The 19055-nt window shown below is 32.1% G+C and overlaps 2 protein-coding genes across 2 annotated transcripts; one reads left to right on the plus strand and one right to left on the minus strand.

Annotated features, from left to right (window-relative positions):
* The first annotated feature begins 122 nt into the window (after positions 1–122).
* Positions 123–12398, plus strand: LOC148628037 (succinate--CoA ligase [GDP-forming] subunit beta, mitochondrial-like). Its single transcript, XM_088583793.1, has 11 exons — positions 123–253; positions 3125–3266; positions 3707–3806; positions 3996–4086; positions 4926–5078; positions 6022–6111; positions 6501–6597; positions 7006–7167; positions 8022–8164; positions 9190–9310; positions 10418–12398. Exons 1-11 carry the CDS (start codon positions 185–187, stop codon positions 10555–10557), a joined length of 1308 nt encoding a protein of 435 aa, XP_088439919.1. The 5' UTR covers positions 123–184; the 3' UTR covers positions 10558–12398.
* Positions 12399–12538: 140 nt separating this feature from the next.
* On the minus strand, positions 12539–15193 carry LOC148628038 (acetylcholine receptor subunit alpha-like). The gene is made up of 2 exons (XM_088553025.1): positions 14552–15193; positions 12539–12574 (listed from the first exon to the last, which is right to left on the minus strand). Exons 1-2 carry the CDS (start codon positions 15191–15193, stop codon positions 12539–12541), a joined length of 678 nt encoding a protein of 225 aa, XP_088409151.1.
* Positions 15194–19055: the final 3862 nt, after the last annotated feature.

A 19055-nucleotide genomic window follows, 5' to 3' on the forward strand; every position in this document is an offset into this window, starting at 1 on the left:
AAAATTCAATACGATACACTCGTAAGCGAAAAAAAAGTCAGATAAATGAAGAGCATGATTCTATGACTTTTAGAATATCCAATTATGTAATAACAAACGTACAATCGATGTTAATCACTAATTACTAATTGCACTATTTCCACAGAAAATAGTTCGATACTAGCGCGAGACTTCAACAGCCAAAATGGCAGCCCCCATGAAATTTTTGAGGACGTCACTTCGCCACTGTTTATCAAGAAAAGTGGTCGAAAGGGTACGTGTCATAGGACACAAAACCATCTTTTGTTTCTTCTTATAAGGTTCATCATTTTTAATTCCTATGCTTATTCTAGTATTGCGTTTTCATCAAATTATATTTTTAGTGAAGGTCACTACAGTACAGAAGTACAATCGTACAGGCAACAGGCAACTCGTCATGTCAGTGGCAAGGTTTGCCCAGGAAATGCTCAACTTAATAGACCCTTTGTGCTAATTGCAGTTAATTGATGCACTAGCTAAAATAATATTCACTTCCAATTGGAAAATTCTAATGTTCCATCCCAAACTCTACCTCAATTCTCAATCTCTGGCTTGTGACTATGTATCATTGTATGGCACAAATAGTCACAAGTTACACAGGGTACTTGTAAATCATAACCAAAAGTAATTTTCTTGTGATACTTTTAATATGGATTAGGCATTGCCTACATGAGTGTACTGTCTGTACAAGATTCTATTGTAAAATAGTTAAGGACATTAAAAACCGATTTGGCACAAACAAATTTTTCTTTCACAAGTGTAATATTTATATTTCAGCAGCAAGCAAAATCAGTATTTTTATTTGAAAATCAGCCTTGTTAAATGACTGGGGAAAATGTTTTTTCCAAAATCACAGCCACATCCCCCTTTTTCCCTTGCCTTCATAATGGTCGATAACTTTATAGCACTTCACCATACTTTACAATTTTAATCCTTAGGGCATCTCTAGCAACATCCTCTTCAGTTGTAGTGGGTCAGATTAATTTGTACAGATAGCGAAAATATTACAGCTCTACGCTGATGGACAGAATATTTTACACGTCATGTGACAGAAACAAAATTCAGACACAACTGACTGCTGAAATTCCAAAAAGAAAATGATTGGCTTTCCTATCTTAGAAAAGCTATGCTTTTTGATTTTGGATTATGCAATCTGAGTTATATTTTTTCTGGGGCAGGTTAGGCTCTTGACAACAGCAACAGTGGAACAGTGGAGGTACAGTTACATACATCCAAGTTTTTCCCAAACTTTTTAAAAACACATTATATTCACTTTTAATAAGTAAAAAAAGTGAAAAGACTTAAAAACTATCAGAAAAGATGAAGTTATTTTTACTGAAATGTAATCTTAACCAATATACTTTTACTTGTTTGATTTAAGGAAGTAGTGAATTCTCTCCGTAAGGACAGTCACTTTTTGTTACTTCTGGGACATGACTTTTTTTGTTAGTATATTAGGGAACCTTAAGGGAAATTAAGATAGTACATGTAATAACTGTAAAGCTCAACCACTTCATGGTGCTCGGTGTGACTGCGCATGCATTGATACAGTGTACTAGGATTTTGGAAAATTTGGTATTGCTAATTCTAAGTCCTCTGACTGATGGTATTCATCAATAGCTTCTATTAGGCATTGGAATTTGCCAGATGCTAGAATAAAGTTTGTAGCATAAATACCTCTCAGTAATAACTACAGAATATAATATAATAGTCAATTCAACTTATAGCATATCTGATGTATAATTTGTGAGTATTAATGGTCAATTTTAAATGTAGAATATATTTGTCTTCAAACTGTTTTTACAACAAAACAGACATCTATTCTATATATATACATTTTTATTCAACATGGCTTCATATTATATTATGCCGTCATCTTAGATGGCCATATGCCTTGTGCAGGTCTGGGTGTTAAAAGAATAGGCCTGCAGCAGCGCTAAGCTTGTCGTAAAAGGCAACTAAATAGTGCTCAGAACCCTAGCCAGAGGATAGGGCGCTCTACCCACAGAGCAACTGGGATGTGTGCCCCAGGTGGTGGAATGGGGTACCCCTGGCGTGTTAAATGCTGGGGTTGTCAGGCTATAATACGGAAAACCTGACCGCAAACCATAGTGGTGCACCGTGTTGGGAAAGATGCCATGTTCCTCGCATGTTAAAGAACCCTACTGTGGTGTTCTCCCGGAGAAGGAACCATAGGCTCCGCCACAGGAGGCTAAATTGCCCGACCCTACCCACCTCTCCCTATTTCCAGTGGCAATCAAAATTTGTCGACCCCATTGTCCTTGTGTCCCATCCCTTTTTCATTTCATCATTTCATATTCATTTTATCACCAATTTCATGTTCATCGTCTAAATATAGCTGAAATATTGCTGCTCGGATGTTAAACCCCAACAAACAAACATAGATGGCCATACGGAAAACTAAGTTTACAATTTTTTGTGCAAGGGTAGTTAATTTTATTATAAGTTATAACGCAAGGTGACAGTAGAAGTCATTTGACTGAATGGAAAGTCATTCAGTTCCGCTAAGCATGCACAGATAAATGCTGAGCATCTTTATAAGGCTCAGCATTGAATGCTGAGGTTTTATTGCAGGTTGTAAATCATGTACTCATGATAAAATGATTTTACAGCAAATATAACTATGCTATTTTGTTGTTTTTTTTTGTATGTATATTGATCAACTGTCAGATAATATGACATAGATATTGCCTATAAAGCTAGCACTAAGTTTCACCATACTTGAAATTTTAGTTTACTCTCCCAAGCAGCTCCAGCAATATCAGGAGTATAAAAGTGTATCCCCTTGTAAGCTTTCTTGCTCATCTACTTCCTGTTTATTGTACTTCATTTATGATATACATGTACGTGTAGTAATTTGAACCTGATGTATAATTTAGATACAGATTTTTCTGCTTCTATTGAGGGAAGACGTACATACTGTATTTGGTAAATTGCTTTTGCACAATGATTTGTACAGTATCTCCCCTTTTAAAGTTTGTCAGAAATGGTTGAGTGGAGGTATTCTTATAACGACTCAAAGTGCAACATCTTGTTTATATCCTATTTGAAATTTCATGATTCAATTATTGATATTTGATTACAGACTGGTTACTTAAGTGCTACAAGATGTTTACATCTCCAAGAATACCAAAGCAAGAAATTGATGCAGGATAATGGTATATCAGTCCAGAAGTTTGTTTTGGTTTCCAACCAAGATGAAGCTGCTAAGGCCACAGATAGTCTAGGTGAATGTCACATGCATTTTAGAATCTCTCTTTTTGAAAGCAGTTGTTTATCATATATTTTCAATAGAGACAGTGAAACCTTTGGCCTCTGACAGTAAATCTTAAATTTGTAATTTCTAAACCTGAGGAAGATGATAATGAACTGCTTTAAAATGAAGATACTGTTTCTTCAAGCCTATACATACATTATAATTTGTTTCATTTATAAGATCGTTGTCTTAATAAGATCTACTTTTATGTGTATTTTATGCATAACGTTATAAAAATAATTCTGAATTTCAATTTTTGAAAGTTTTCCTTGACACTCACTCCAGAGTGTTCAAATCTATTTCTATGTATTTTACTTTTACTCACATGATTTTAGAAATCTTAACATGAACCCAGTGCCTTTGTATAATAAAGTTTTTAGTTAGATGTGTCTTTTTTACACTATGTTTCAGATGTCAAAGAGTATGTAATCAAAGCCCAGATTTTAGCTGGTGGAAGAGGAAAGGGTGTCTTCTCTAATGGATTCAAAGGCGGTGTTCATTTGACCACTGAGTAAGTTTTTAGTTGTATTATTAGACTATTGTGTATTGAGCCTACATGTATAAGTTTTGTAGGTTTAAATTGATACTATACTCACTTCTGGTTTCCCTGCTACTTGGGGTAAGAAATTTATGAAATCAATTCTTATTGTTTCATTTATTTTTGAAGCACACATTTTTACTTCTTTTTCTTTATTTTTAGCAAGACAAAGGTACCAGAAATTGTTGGAGGCATGTTAGGAAATAAACTGAAAACAAAACAAACAGTTGGAGATGGTGTCATGGTTAATAAGGTAAGAATCAGATGTCAGTGTACACGAATTTGGTTCAGAGACTACCAGACTGTATCTCAATTTTTTTTCTCCCATTTGATCAACCAAAAAAAATTTTGGCAAGACTGAAGCCATTTTTACCTGACATTTCTTCGTTCCAGCAGTATTTCATTTTTGCTGAGATGTGTTTGGGAGGAAAATTTAAGTTGGGCATTAGAAAGTATCAATATATTGTATAAACTGATATTGTTTAAAAGAAATATGCGCATGGAATGTATGGGAAAAGATTCTGATATGCTTATATTTTTTTTTTTTGGGGGGGGGTGGGGGGGAGGGATGGGGTGACTTTTTTGAAATACATATACATTTTTATAACTTATTTACCCAGATTTCTTAGGTATCAATAATGGTGAACTGTTAATATTTTTGTAAAATTTGAAAAATAGTAATTGTTCATTTCCATGATCAGTTGGTTTCCAAAAACCATTTTGGAATTGAAGAAAATGGAGAACACATTCATTCCTATTACCTGCATTGTATAGAACTCACACATTGATATCAGGCAAAAAAAAAAGGTGTTTCTTGTAACATCTCCTTCAAAATTAGGGTCGGTAGGTACTACTAGGTAGGTTTTTTTTTTTTGATGAATTTTGAACCTCCACATTGGAGAGCAAGGTAATTCTAGTAAAAAATTGATGAGGGAAAAGCCGAAATAGTGTTTTTTTGTTTTTGTTTTGAATTTTTTTTCACACAATAAAAAAATTAGGGTTGGCAGGAAAAAAATAGGGTAGGTCCAGTTACCGGAAACCCAGAATTTTGTTTAAGTCCTCAGTATTAACAGCTATTTATTTTTCTGGCAGGTGATGGTAGCTGAAGCATTAGACATTGAAAGAGAGACATATTTTGCTATTTTGATGGACCGTAGTTATATGGGACCAGTGATGATTGGTAGCAGGCATGGTGGTGTAGATATAGAAGAAACATCAGCTAAGGATCCAGATTCTATTGTTAAGGTAAGTAAGCATTGAATTGATAAAAAAAAAATATGGAGAAATATTGACTGCATTCGCTATTCTGTTGTCAGATTTGAAAAAAATGTAGTCTGTGTATAATTGATTGTAAGTTCAAATACGACAATGGAAGGACATTTTTTTTTTCATAGGAAATTACTTCAGATTTCACATTTAGATTGTTTTGTGATACTGAGTGCTGTATCAGGTAATATGGTGTAGGCATATACATTGCCTATAGAAGCCAGAACCAAGAGATTCAACATTTATGAACACTCACTTTTAACTCTACGAGCAGCTCAGGCTATATCATTATGTATAAAGTCTGTGGATGGTGGGAATATTTTACACAGAACCTGTGACGTAAATGCAATTGACAGTTTTACAGAAATTCCAAATATGTTTGCCTTCCCTGTCTTAGAAAAGCTATGCTTCGATTTGAACAATACAGTTGGGGCTATATTTTTTCCAAGGTGGGTTATAGGTTCTTGAAAGTGTCGTCGTAAATACACTTGTCAGTGCATGCAACCTTTCTTGAACTTTTCCATGAATATTTCATGTAGCAGGAAAAAATTAAAGGAATGCATTGAAAACAACTGTATATTTTCAATTATGAAAATTAATTCTTATCTATTTTTGTTTATTGATCCAGATGAGTGTATTTTGGATTTTCTTGCTATGGAACTTTTTTTATGGCTGTTTCTGCTGACTACCAAACATATTGCGGTTAGGCTGATAGCTATCACTTGGGACCATCTGAAGAATGTTATTTTCATGTACACACACGTTGCTGTTGAAATCACCTTGTGCTTGCTATGATTTTCATGATTTGTGTCTTTTGGCCATTAGTTGAAATTATGCTTTTTGACACAATTGGCAGTCATTTAAGGTTTTGTTTTTGTTTTTAATTAAGCTGATGTTACAGTACATGTACAATATTTTTTAGGAACCAGTAGACATCATGAAAGGCATTCAAGAAAACCAAGCCTTAAGGATGGCAAAGAATTTAGGCTTTGAAGGTGCACATTTATCAGAGGTAAGGTCTTTTCATAAAGCTTTATACATATAAGAATAAACTTTATCTTTTTGATGAGGAAGATGTACAAAAAAATGTATGAACAGTTTTTCAGATTTGATCCAAATATTTTTTTTTTTTTCAAATTGCAACTTGAATTTGTCTTATTTAACTAATACCAGTCTGTACTGACAAAAAGAAAGATCATATTACAGAAATGATTTTATAAAGCCAGCAAAAAAATATTAATTGATGAAATCAGAAGTAAACATATGGTAAAAAGAGATACGTAATAGTTTTAAAAAATGGGAATTACATTTGAAAAGCAGATGAAAATTATGTCTGGGATACATTATACATTTTTGTATACAACTTCTCTGCATAATTATCTTATCATTATTTTAATATAGGCAGCTGAACAGATTACAAACTTGTACAACCTATTTGTTAAAGTAGATGCATCTCAGGTGGAAATCAATCCATTCGGCGAGACTCCTGATGGTAGAGGTATGTTTTTATGTCAGATTTGTTCCTTAAGTTTTGTCTAGGGTCTTTCTATTATATGCAATTAAATAAACACAGAATGTGAAAAGTAAAGAAAAAAATGGACATTTTGAAAGATTTTTACTCATAGCAATTGGTGACATCATAGACATGATAGATGACTGAAATACTATGCAGTGTCTGATAGCACATATTTTGTGGGAATCACAAAATCAATAATTTAAAAATTGAAAATTACAAAAAAAGAATAATTTTGATACAATTATGAACAAGCATCTCTTGAGTAATAATCAAACATTCCCTAGTTTCTTCAAGGCTTTTTATAAGCTTGTGAGTGGTGTGTTAAAGCTAAAATTTCAAATTGTCATTACAGATTTGATTTCACCATTATCTGTATTGCTTTCATTCCAGTTGTTTGTTTTGATGCCAAAGTAAACTTTGATGACAATGCATCATTCCGTCAGAAGGAGATCTTTGCCATGGATGATATGTCCGAAACAGATCCTAGAGAAGTAGAAGCTGCCAGATTAAAGCTCAACTACATTGGTTTGGATGGCAGTATAGGTTGTTTAGGTATGAGTTAAAGTCATTGGTATATTTTTTATGAACTACAGGATGAAGGGTTTTAACATTATTTGTTAGCCTTTCCTTCATTCTTTATTTGTTGGATGTTTCTAGAAATGCATGGACACTTACCCTACCAGTGCACCTGGTCCATGCTCCCAGTTTTTAGTGAGTACGGGTTGCTTATTTACTTGTTATTTTGGTTATTCATGTTCTTTGTTGTATGCATCTGTTTTCCCTGTCTAGTCTTATCCTTGGAATATATATGCTTTTGATTCCCACTCCAATCTTGGTTCCCTTGATTACTATTTCTTATAGAGTATTAAATTCTATATGATGTTTTGTCTTTGTAAAATATATATAAACATATGAATTTATCACTGATAAACTGAAGTCTTTGTTTTAATTCTTTAAGTAAGATCTTTTAGGATTATTTTAATGGTCGTAGCCCTATGTGTCACTTTTTCCTACCATCTGTCAACAGTTTTTGTCAGAGCAAAATATTCAAGAACCGTGGGTTCAGTTTTGGAAAACATCTATATGTATTATTGTATTAACTTCCATTTACATGCAAACTCACAGATTTTTAGAATTTTGTTGGAGCAAAAATTTCCATAAATATACATAGTAGTGTACTAAAAATTTTGTCAAATAGCTTATGACTGTGAACAGCTATTCATTATCAACTTTGTTTCAAATGATGTTAACATTCTTCTTGATATCACTTTACTTGATGCTGTATCTTTTCTATTAAGTATTCTAGATTTTACTATTTCGTATGACATTCAGTCCTTAAATGTTCCAATATTTTTTTTTATTAAAACCAAGCCATATCAGTTTTGTCATTTCAACTCATATTTTAGTAAATGGTGCTGGTCTTGCTATGGCTACCTGTGACATCATCAAGTTACACGGAGGTGAACCAGCAAATTTCTTAGATGTAGGAGGAGGTGTGTCAGAACAACAGGTCCATGATGCTTTCCACCTGTTGACAGGGGATGCACATGTAAGTAATTAGCATATTTCTAACTCCAGCAGTCATGCTGTTGGTGATAAACAATAATACTGGTGATTTCATCTTTTTTTCATTAATACTGAATGTTCTTACTTCCTCATTGTTGGAATGAATTGTAATGAAATGATCACCATCTTCACAGAGAGTATCACTAGTATCATATCTGGGCCACTGTGTTACTGCTTAGGCCAAGAAAAAAATTGTCTGTGTAAGGTTGCATTGAATTAAAAAAATAATGTTGGTAGGTAGATAAAATCATTTTACTGATAATATCTTTGTTGATTTAAGTTCATTAAAAAACTTATAAAATGTGCAATAGTTGGTAGGGTAACTTTAAACAGACAATTTTTTTCTCTGGCCATATTATTTTGGTCTTGTTCTTCAAGATTTGTGCAGTTCTAGTGTTATCAGTAGATTACACTCTTTTAGTAAGATGATTTGGGCTCTAAAAATGACATTTCTCAAAATAATTACTGTTGTAAAAAATGGTTATTTACTGCCTTTCTATTCTTAAATCATAATTTTTTTCAAGAAAGTCATAAAATATTTGATTTACATTAAGTTAAAAATATCGTAAATAACAATTGCAGAATAATTTCAACCCCTGAAATTAGGTTTTACAATGAATTTAAACAATTTTTTATTAAGTGCCAGTCCATATAAAATTCAGACGCTGCATATGGTATAGGTGATTCGTGGTGTAGAAAAACCCACCAAACAAATGATGCTTTTTCTGTCTACTACATGTGCTATATTCAGATGTGTATATTTGAGAAAACCATTCAATCACTGAAATCAACCAAATCAAGAACTATAACTCTTGCAAAATGCCAATTTCATACACAATCTGTGTAATTTTTATCTCGAAAGTGCAACAACCAAATAAAAAAAAAAAACTATTGTATGTGGTCTGTAACTGTTTCTGAATTCTGTTGGCTTTTAATGTGTATAAATCACCTCCTGTCTGATTATTTTAAAGACTGCTACTTTAAGTAATTATTTCATGAATTTTTCAGGTAAAGACAATCCTAGTTAATGTATTTGGTGGTATTGTTGATTGTGCTACAGTTGCCACTGGTATAATTAAGGCCAGTAAAAAGATAAACCTTACATTGCCACTGGTTGTCAGATTAGAAGGTAAGTTTACTACTGAAATATTACGCGTACCAAGGCTAAAAAAATATACTAGGTTCTCAGGCCACTAAAAACCCTCCCGCATCTTCGATTTTTATTACTGTAAAATCCGGAAATTTTCATATCCGGTCCAGAATTGACTTTTAATTAGTTAACAGAAGCGTCTGCATGCTTGTCAGAAAGGTAAAATATGATGTGAATGAGTCTGTTGTTTAACTTTGATCATTAAAAACCAAAATTTGTCTTGTGGCAGAGAGATGGTTTTTATTTCTTGCCATATCTCATAGTCCAGTAAAGTTTTAATGCCATGGAGTATTTTATTTAACTTCTCATCATCCTGTACGTTTACAGAATTGTTCAATTTGATGAAATTTCTCAAAAAAAAAAAAGAAAACTTGCTTCTGATCAAAAATAAATAAAAAAAAAAAAAAGCCTCCCTCCCTGATCAATTTTTTTAAAAAGTGGCCTGAGAACCTAGGCATTTTATTTGTATTGCCGAAAGATAGTCCATTTAGAAACCAGGCAGAACTTATGATGTGGATGGCACATGGTAAATTTTATCCCACCAAATTTTTGTTCCAATGTAATGTTTATATCATATATATGTCCAATAATACAAAGATATTTTTTAGATCAACAAAGAATGGCACAGAAAATTATTTTACAGTTCCCTAAAAAAGCAACAAAATGAAAGAGTTATCTTCCTTTTGCAGTGAATTTCAATGCTTTCTATGTAATTTATTTCTCTTTAATCGTAGCAGTTAATCAAAACTAACATTCAACTTTAGGAATCCTAGAACGCTGTTAATGCAAGGGCATATCCAGAAATTTAAAAGAGGGTAGGGCGGCTTCTAATATAGGTATTGATAAGGGGTCCAATTAAAAATCAATTAACGAAAAAAAGAAATTTAGTATTTTTTATAAGAATATAAAGTTTCTTCTGTCATTTCTACTTTTTTCTTGATTGAAAGTTTGTAATTAAGCTATTTGTTAACTGAAAGAGAATTTCAGTACTTTTACAAGAATAAGATTTTAGATAATCATTAGTGTACGCTTTACAGTTTAATGAAAAAGTATTGAATGATATGACATTACTTTTTCCATTCTCAGGGAGAAATGTGGAACAGGCAAGAAAAATAATGGAAGAAAGTGACCTTAACATTCAAGTAGCTGATGGATTTGACGATGCCGCACGCCTAGCAGTAGCCAATGCTAATGCTTATATGAAAGCAGAGGCAGCAAAGTCATGATCATAGTTGGTTTTAGGGTGTATCAATTAAATAAGTCTGTGATGATTCTTTGTAATTGAGGTTATGTGATATTTTTCGCTATATTTTTTTTTTCTGTATTCTAGTGCATATTTGTAGAGGGGGAAATCTAGTCGCCATTAGGATGAATATTTAGGAATATTTATCTTTCAATTATTGGTACATTTAGAATCATACTTAAAGTTATGATTGTCTATTAAATTTGATTCAAAACTAAATATTTAAACAAGTAGTTGATAAAAAAAAGCCTCTTTCTATGAAAGCATCTAATGGCTATAAGTTTGAATATGGTCCTTAAAAGTTTCATGGAAGTCCCATAATCTTTGATGGTCTAGATAAAGGATCAATTACATACACTGACATACTAACTTGCTCTGTAGAAGTTTAGGAAGCCATCTAGAAGGACAATCATCATTTTACCCAATCTATAGTCATTACATGTATCTGAATAGTGAGTAGTTGTATGGGGTGTATGTCAAATGATCTCAAGTCATTTTAAACATTACATTTGAATATCAGACTATAATACATGTACCACATGAACATGCTAGCATACAGCATATTTGTAGTCAGTTAATACTTAATCAAGTTGCAACGTACATACATATTTTATAATGAATCCTATCTTTATTATACCCCCACTGGTTAACAAGTAGATATTGTATTGAAATCACCTGGTCTGTCCATACGTCATTCCATCACAGTTATCTTGGCACACTATGGAATGATCAATTTCAAATTTGATGTGAGACTTTCTTTAGATGGGGATTACATTGTGAGCCATTTTGAGTGCTGTTTGATATCAACTTAACTTTTGCCATGTTTTTTTTTCAGTATACAGAATGATAGAAAAAAATTCAGTCACTAGGATTTTGGCTCCCACTGGATAGATTGAATTGAAATTTGGTGTCTTGCTTTATAAAGATAAGAAACTTTGGGTGCAGTTTGATATTGACTTTCAGTCTGAGTGGGGGTATACCTAGCATGAAAACATGTACATTCAGAACTTAATCATACACATATTATTGTAAAGGTTGTTAGGGATACAAAGAGGCAATTAGTTATATTATTGGTTGTACATGTATACTACTGTAAACATATTAATTTTCGCGGATTCTGTTAAGTGAACATTTACGTGGGTATCAATTTTCGCGGTTTCAAAAAATGACAAGTGTTCTATAGTGTAAACAATCACTTTTGCTGATACTATTTTTTGAGCTTATCTGTCCACCGCAAAAATAGCGGAAAATTAGTACAGCACTAAAATTAATACTTTTATAGTATTTGGAAAAATTATTATTATATTAATTGTTATTATTCTGATTCCAAGTCTTAACCCATAAATGTATTCAGAGATTTAACACCAGAGCTTTTTGATGAATTTAAATGCAATATTTTTTCTGTATTTCTTTTGCATTGAAGGTTTTTTTTTATTTTGTCTTCATTAAAGTTGTGTGTGTTTATTGTATTTTATGTATATAATCTTTTATATTGGAAAAATCTTTTATAGCAAAAATTATGTAAAATGATTTCATTGCCACCAATATATTCTCAGGGAGCTGATCATTTATTATATCCATTATTCTACACACATCAAATAACATATATTTGAAAGAGTATGCTCCCAATTTTTCAAAGATCAATGTTATTCTTTACATCATGAAACTTCAAAATATTCCTTGCATCCAAGTCTATTTGTATCATGTATTCATTTTACATTTGTCATTCTTTTCATTATCAGTATCTAATTATCTTTCACTATTATATCATCTGTAAATACTAATATTTTAATCACGAAGCAAAATTAAAATGGTTTATGACTATTATTGATTTACAATTTTATTTGCCTGGACTCAGCAAATTTGTAGTATATAGTTGTCCTCTTTCTGTCTGTCTGTCTGTCTGTCTGTCTGTTTATCAGCAAATTGTTGGTTTCCTTGAAATAAATGGAGAACTAGTCAGCTTAATCATCTCCAGCTTTTATCACAAACTTTTGGACCTGAAAAAAAAACAGATCAAGATGCATGTATATTATTTATACCATGATTTATTGCCCTTTTTTCACTTCCAAAACTATTTCACCTTAGTGATCCAGGTTGTCATAAAGGCAAACAAATATTGAACAGATTTTGACCCACAAAGGCTGAATAAAGATAAAAGTATTATTATCATAAAAGATACCAGTTATTCACTGAATATTCTTAGTGTTATAATTTTTTAATATTTCACATTTCCAGTTATGCAATCACTTTGGATCCATCTTCTTTAAACTTTTCACATTTTGTTATTACTAAACGAAAACCCCAAAATCAGTTTAAACCAAACTTGACAGAAATGATCTAGATCAAACAAGACCACTGTCAGAGACTTTATGAGCTTCTGATCGGCAAACTGTCGAAGGTCAACTCATCTGAAACCATAGATGTCAATGTTTTGAAACTGAAATGAATTTATGATCCCAATATCCATTACAAACAATTTACGTTTTGTTTGACCCAGGAGGCTATGGCCAATCAAAATTGTCATTGAAACAATAGGCCTATATCTCTATGTAGTCCGAGTTGCTCATTTACTTTTGCTTTGTATGTATTATTTTGGTATACTTGATAGGGTTTTTGACCTCAATGCATTTTTCAAACGATTAACACTGACTCAGGTGGCTTAGCACATGACAGGAATTATGTAAGTAAAGGGACTTCTAAATGATTTACTTTTTGTGCCTGATACAAACGCTTGATTACTTTATCGGTGAGCGATTCAGACTCTTAAGAGGCTCCACCAAAACATTTCAAAACAGCTCTTATTTAACATCATTAATGGTTCTGTAAATTCATCTGCAAATTCTAGATATAGTCACTTCGAAAAAGCAATAAATGAGCTAACTTATTCATTCTCGGACAAAAACAACTAAACAAAAAAAAATCCCCTAAAACATACACAAACACACGAACAGAGAATCTAAACACACTCGCTCGAACTAACTCCGTGACTAAAGTAATAAGGATAGTCACGTGATAGCATAATCCATTTAAGATCGTGCCAAGATTTGCAAGAAAAAATGTACATGTGCGTGGTACAGAACTTGTTTCACTCACAGTAAAAAATTATTTTTATTTGTTATTTACTCCAGATGAATGATTTATTTGTCCCAAGGCGGTAAATATTTTTGATTACAAAAACTGCTATTGAGTCTAATCTCTTTTGGGATCCAGTGTCCGAAGAGATTTTCTGATTTGGGCGGACACTGAATCACAAAACGGATTACTCTAGAAACAGTGGCGTACATGTATGTTTGATATTTCATAAGTATTTTTATATATACATGTAACACCTTATAACAGGTTTGCATTGACGCAGTTAATAAAGTCAATCGAGGAGATTGTTCTTTCTCTAGAGTTTTTCGATGATCGGGAGGGAAGGGTTTAAAGACAACAAAACGTCTTTTTGTATTTGACGTGGGAAGTTAAACAGTATTGCACATTTACTTTTACAAACCGACTAACACAATGTATGTTATGATCAAACTTGTAAAAAGCACGTAAGATATTAAACAGAATGTTTTGTCTAATCTCCTTAGAATCTGTCGTGCACACAGTTTCTTTTTGTTTTCCTTCGCCTTGTCAGTATTTTGATGGTGGCCGCATTTAAGTGGTCCTTGTGAATCTTCAAAGTCAATTATGACAGAAATTATTGAGAAACCAACGATGAGACCACTCACTAAAATGACGGTTGTCAACACAATCAACAGATAACTCATAGGGTTTGATTTTGCAGGGATCGAGTTCGAAACGCGAGTGAAAAACACTGCATAGGACAAAAGCATAGTCATTGCGAGGGAAGTACGATCTCCTGACCTGACCGGAAGTAGGAACACTAAAGGATTTAACAGACAGAACAGAACCATTGGAACAATTATGATCGCAACATAGTACGCTGAATGCCGTTTGATTGTAAATTCTATGGTGTAGGTCCTCACGTTGAAGTCGTTACTTTCAGCTATTATGAAAGTTTTGTTGTCTACAAGAATCCAGTCTGGGTGTGCAGTAAACATAGATCCAATTACATAATCAAGCTTTGTTTGAAGTGAAATATCAGATGCACTGTAACCTCTTGTGTTAAAAGAAAATGCACAAGTTTGTACATCAAATGGAAACTTTGAGACGTCAGTAGGACAAATAGCATCTATTGTTCCACCTGGCCTGTAACTAATATCTCCTCTATACGATACTCGTACATTTATACCCTGATTTCGGCCGATCGCTCCCATTTCATTAGCGGAATTTGTTAGGTATATGGAAGGCGTCCAAACCTTTTCTGCCGGAATATTAATGTGTTGTTTTCCTCCATAAGACCAAGGGATCCATTTCAGGGAAGCGTCAGTCCAGTCCAATATCAATGTCAGTGATATAGTAATTACCTCTTCAACCTCTCGAAAAGATTTAATATGGAAAAGAAAACTCCTTATCAACAGTTCCAAGGGTTCAGACTCATTAGCAATAGGTATAACATCTTCAATGTAATCCGACAACAAATCAGAATAAAGCTTCTTGGTATCATTAAAATACTGACAATTCCCAACAAATATTACGGCAACAAATATTACTAATCTGCACAGCATCGTTTTTGTGCCGGTCCGTTTATACTATCGAACTATGAATACGAATTTTATCTTCTGCTACACCAAAAAGTACAAGTACACAAAAATCTATTTATAGATTTAAATTATAGCAAAACGTTGGATTAGCTACATAAGATTAAGTGCATCAAGTTTCTTAGTTTGTGCTTTAGGGTTTTAAACTTTTTTTTCAGATTTTTTTTGTCTTATTTAAAAAAAAATTAATGCAACATACTAGCAAGTCTTGCATATTTGAGCTGGGAAAATTACTATACATAGAAAATTCAAATATAGGTTAATAATATTTTAATGTATTTAATAAAAAGAACACATGTGGAATTGATGTCTCATCGACCAAAACGCTCATTTATATTACATAATTAGTGATTTCAATGTCAAGGTAAACAACTAGAAATGTTGAATAAGCCTAGTTTATCGTTCAGATTTTCAGTTTCTTTGTTTTCATTTTTCTTTGGTATAATAAAAAATGATGGAACATTTTAAACAGATATTAAGTACAGACATAAATATGAGACATGGGCGGACCCAGGGCGTCTCGAACACCTCTTTTGTTGGAGAAAGGGATATATTCGTTTATGCCAGTTTCCAGCCCTGTAATTTAGTGAAAATGTTAACGTACTGACTGAAATGACTCATTTTGTTGATTTCGTTTGTTTGTTTTGTAGTTGATTGGTCGTGTTTGTGCTTTTTGATTTTTGCTTCTTGTTTCATCAGTTTAAAAAATCAAAGAATATTTTGATCGAACATAATACAAAAACTGACATTAGTTTTGAACTTGGTTGAACTCTACATGAGCGATTAAAAGAGTCAGTCTTTGTAAGAAACATGGTGTGAAAAAACCCACCATTTGGAAAGATTAATTTTATATGTATATTTCTATTATGATATACCAAAAAATATATCCTGGCTGATTGGATTGCACTGTTCAAAATACCCCCCCCCAAAAAAAAAAAAAAAAAAAAAGCGGCTTACAATTAAAGTATTGCAATATTAACAACCATCATTGTAGAACTTGAAAACAAACAATATACATAGATGTGTGCACTTTAAAATTGTTTTCAGTGTAACCAAGAGTGCTGACCTACATAAATAATTGAAAGAAAACAAGGTTTGATATGAACAAAAAATGATGGAACTGAAAAGTGGAAAAGGGGAGGAGTATTGTCATACGTGTACAGAAACATTACTGAGTTCTAACTTGTTTTATTACATGATAAAGTTTGTGTTCTACTTATATATATATTCACATGATAACAGTGAAAGCTTACCATTTCTTATAAAATTGATCATGTTTTTTCATATCTAATGGCACTTGACATCTCTGTATTATACAAGTCATTTATAATAGTTTTTACTATTGCAATGAAAGTTATTTCTTAAAACACCTAACACTATATATGTATTGTTTAATCTTCAGGAGTGTCAGGTTGTATAAACTATTATTAACTCAAAATGTAATGTTTTAAAAAGTATCTTTTCGTTGAAAGGTATGCTTAAATTATTTGATAGTAACCATGCATCTATATGTCTTGTAACAAACTTTGAACTACAATACAATTCCATAATCAATGTTCTATTGTTTATGATTCTTCTTCACAGAAAGTACAATTTGGATTATGTACTACTCAAATTTTATTTAACAATTTATTGGTGGTTAAGATATAATGGTTAATACGATATTGTAAGCACTGTAGTTCAGTACTTTTTGTTATCAAAAGCGACAACTTAAAATAATCTTTCCATTCAAATTCTTCAAAATTTAAATTGGTCTCCCATTTCTTTTGGCCATTTGAAGTCAAATCATTTTTAATAAGAACCGAATACATATCTTGAGATCCCCTTGTCCTGTTAGAAATCAGTGTACAAAAAGATGGAACAAAAAGGATATGATACAACAATATCATCAGATTTAAATTTTCTTCTTGCCTTATTTAAGGCAGGCACAATGCTATTATATTCCATAATTTTAATGTGTATATTAAACTTATCCTGCATTTCCAAGACTGAAAGGAAATTCTATGTTCATTCAAGATGTCAAAACAAAATACAAAACATATTCGTTTTTTAAACCATATTTGGCTAGTATAAAATATTCTAAACTGTAACTCTTTTTAAAACAATATTCCAAAACTCGTTTGTACAGTTGATAGACATAGCATAATCATTTCCATATTTCATTAAATAGCTGTCTTTGTAAGAATCATGCAAAAAAGCTGAAAAAATGTGATACACCCTAAAAAAGGCTACATATTTTTATTTTTGTAATTGTTTTATGGGTCTGTACCATGAAATGTGTAATTATTCATTCAAATCTGCCTGCTCTTAGGAGATAATCAACATTGAAAATCCAGTAGATTCTATTGTATTTGAGCGTCATTTACAGAGTTATCTCCCTTAATTTTGAAATCTACAGTGCATTCTATACAATTTTTATCTCCTAAGAGCACGGGTTATATGAAAAAAACCACATGTTAATTTCTGTTTACTATGACATTTCAAACAAAATATCAAAAATAAAAATATGTAGGCTTTTTACCCATGAACCACATTTTGCATAATTCTTAGCTGGAGTGCTACTTAATACATCTTTATCTAGTTTTGCAATAAGTATGCTAGCCCAGTTATTTCTAGATTTAAAAATCTTCCTTATCCATGTTGACTTCAATGCTGTCATAAAGCAAGTAATACAAATCATTTTAAGACCACCGTCATTAAAATCTTGTTGTATAATTTCCCTTTTTATTGTACTTAAAAGATTAATATGACTATTTACAACATCGGTATCAAGAAAAAAAGCAAGATTTTCCATAATTCTTTGGTATATTGAAATATAATTTCATTGAAATGCACTGAAAATGAACCTTTCAAGGGCGGAAAACCTTAGTTTTTTTAATATTTCAAAGCAAATCCAGCAATGCAGATATCAAATATTGGTATTTTTAAATAAAGAAAACATTCTTAAGTGAATTTATATTTTGAAATCGGTGGGTATTCTGATTTTCAAAAAAAAAATAAAAATAAATAAAATAAAAAAAATTAAATTGAGCAATCAAGTCAACCTTTCCTTGACAGATATTTGTTTGCCCCGGGTAATTAATGATTAATGGAATATACAACTTCTGATAGAAGGCATATTAAAAATCAGCGTTTCGGATTTGTAATTAAAGAGCAGGTTTGTTTATTGGGCAAAGTTGACTATTTCTCGTTTTGAATTCCATTAATTATCTTTCATTTGACGTTATATTACTATCAACGAATCAGGTCAATAACCACTGTTATTAACGCTACAGTGTTCCCTAAAACTTGCCACATACTTCCAAGTACATGACAATTCCATAACATTATCGCATGCCAACAATCAACCAAATGGCCACATGGAAAAGAATATTTTCCCTCCCTGGTTGCCTGTGTGTTTTGTTTTAAATATAAAAGGGGTGGATTATAAAACAATCACATTATGAAGTCATGAGATAAAATTAAAATATCTCTTGTAAAAAGAATAACTTTTAGGTGAATCAACTTAAACATGTCATTTATAGCTCAATTATAGAATCTTATGTCGAGAACTACCCCCACAGAGGGTTATACGCAACACGACATATCTTTGTAGGGATCATCCCAAAACTGTAGTGATTATAGTTTGACATTTTTATCATGGTTCTGTATGTTTATGAATTATACCTCATTAGAATAATAAACCTGAACAGTTTCTGTCTGAGGTCTTTTAGATAAACAGTAGTTTTAGACCACTTGCGTTGCAACATAAGTACATGGAGTTAATATTATCTTTACAGGGTAGTAAATCAAGAGCTTATATTTTTCTGTAAATTTATTGCACATTGAG

This window comes from Perna viridis, chromosome 1, assembly GCF_037379345.1.
Source record: "Perna viridis isolate PV_CMFRI_1.1 ecotype Kerala chromosome 1, ASM3737934v1, whole genome shotgun sequence".
NCBI classification, from domain to species: Eukaryota; Metazoa; Mollusca; class Bivalvia; order Mytilida; family Mytilidae; genus Perna; species Perna viridis.

Bases quoted from the DNA above. Each gene is read 5' to 3' on its own strand.
- LOC148628038 (XM_088553025.1), bottom strand. From the start codon at position 15,193: ATGCTGTGCAGATTAGTAATATTTGTTGCCGTAATATTTGTTGGGAAT. The intron at 12,575-14,551 runs GTGAGGACCTAC...TTTTTTTTTCAG, and splicing joins CTGAAAGTAACGACTTCAAC to GTCCAAAAGTTTGTGATAAA.
- LOC148628037 (XM_088583793.1), top strand. From the start codon at position 185: ATGGCAGCCCCCATGAAATTTTTGAGGACGTCACTTCGCCACTGTTTA. The intron at 254-3,124 runs GTACGTGTCATA...ATTTGATTACAG, and splicing joins CAAGAAAAGTGGTCGAAAGG to ACTGGTTACTTAAGTGCTAC. The intron at 5,079-6,021 runs GTAAGTAAGCAT...AATATTTTTTAG, and splicing joins ATCCAGATTCTATTGTTAAG to GAACCAGTAGACATCATGAA.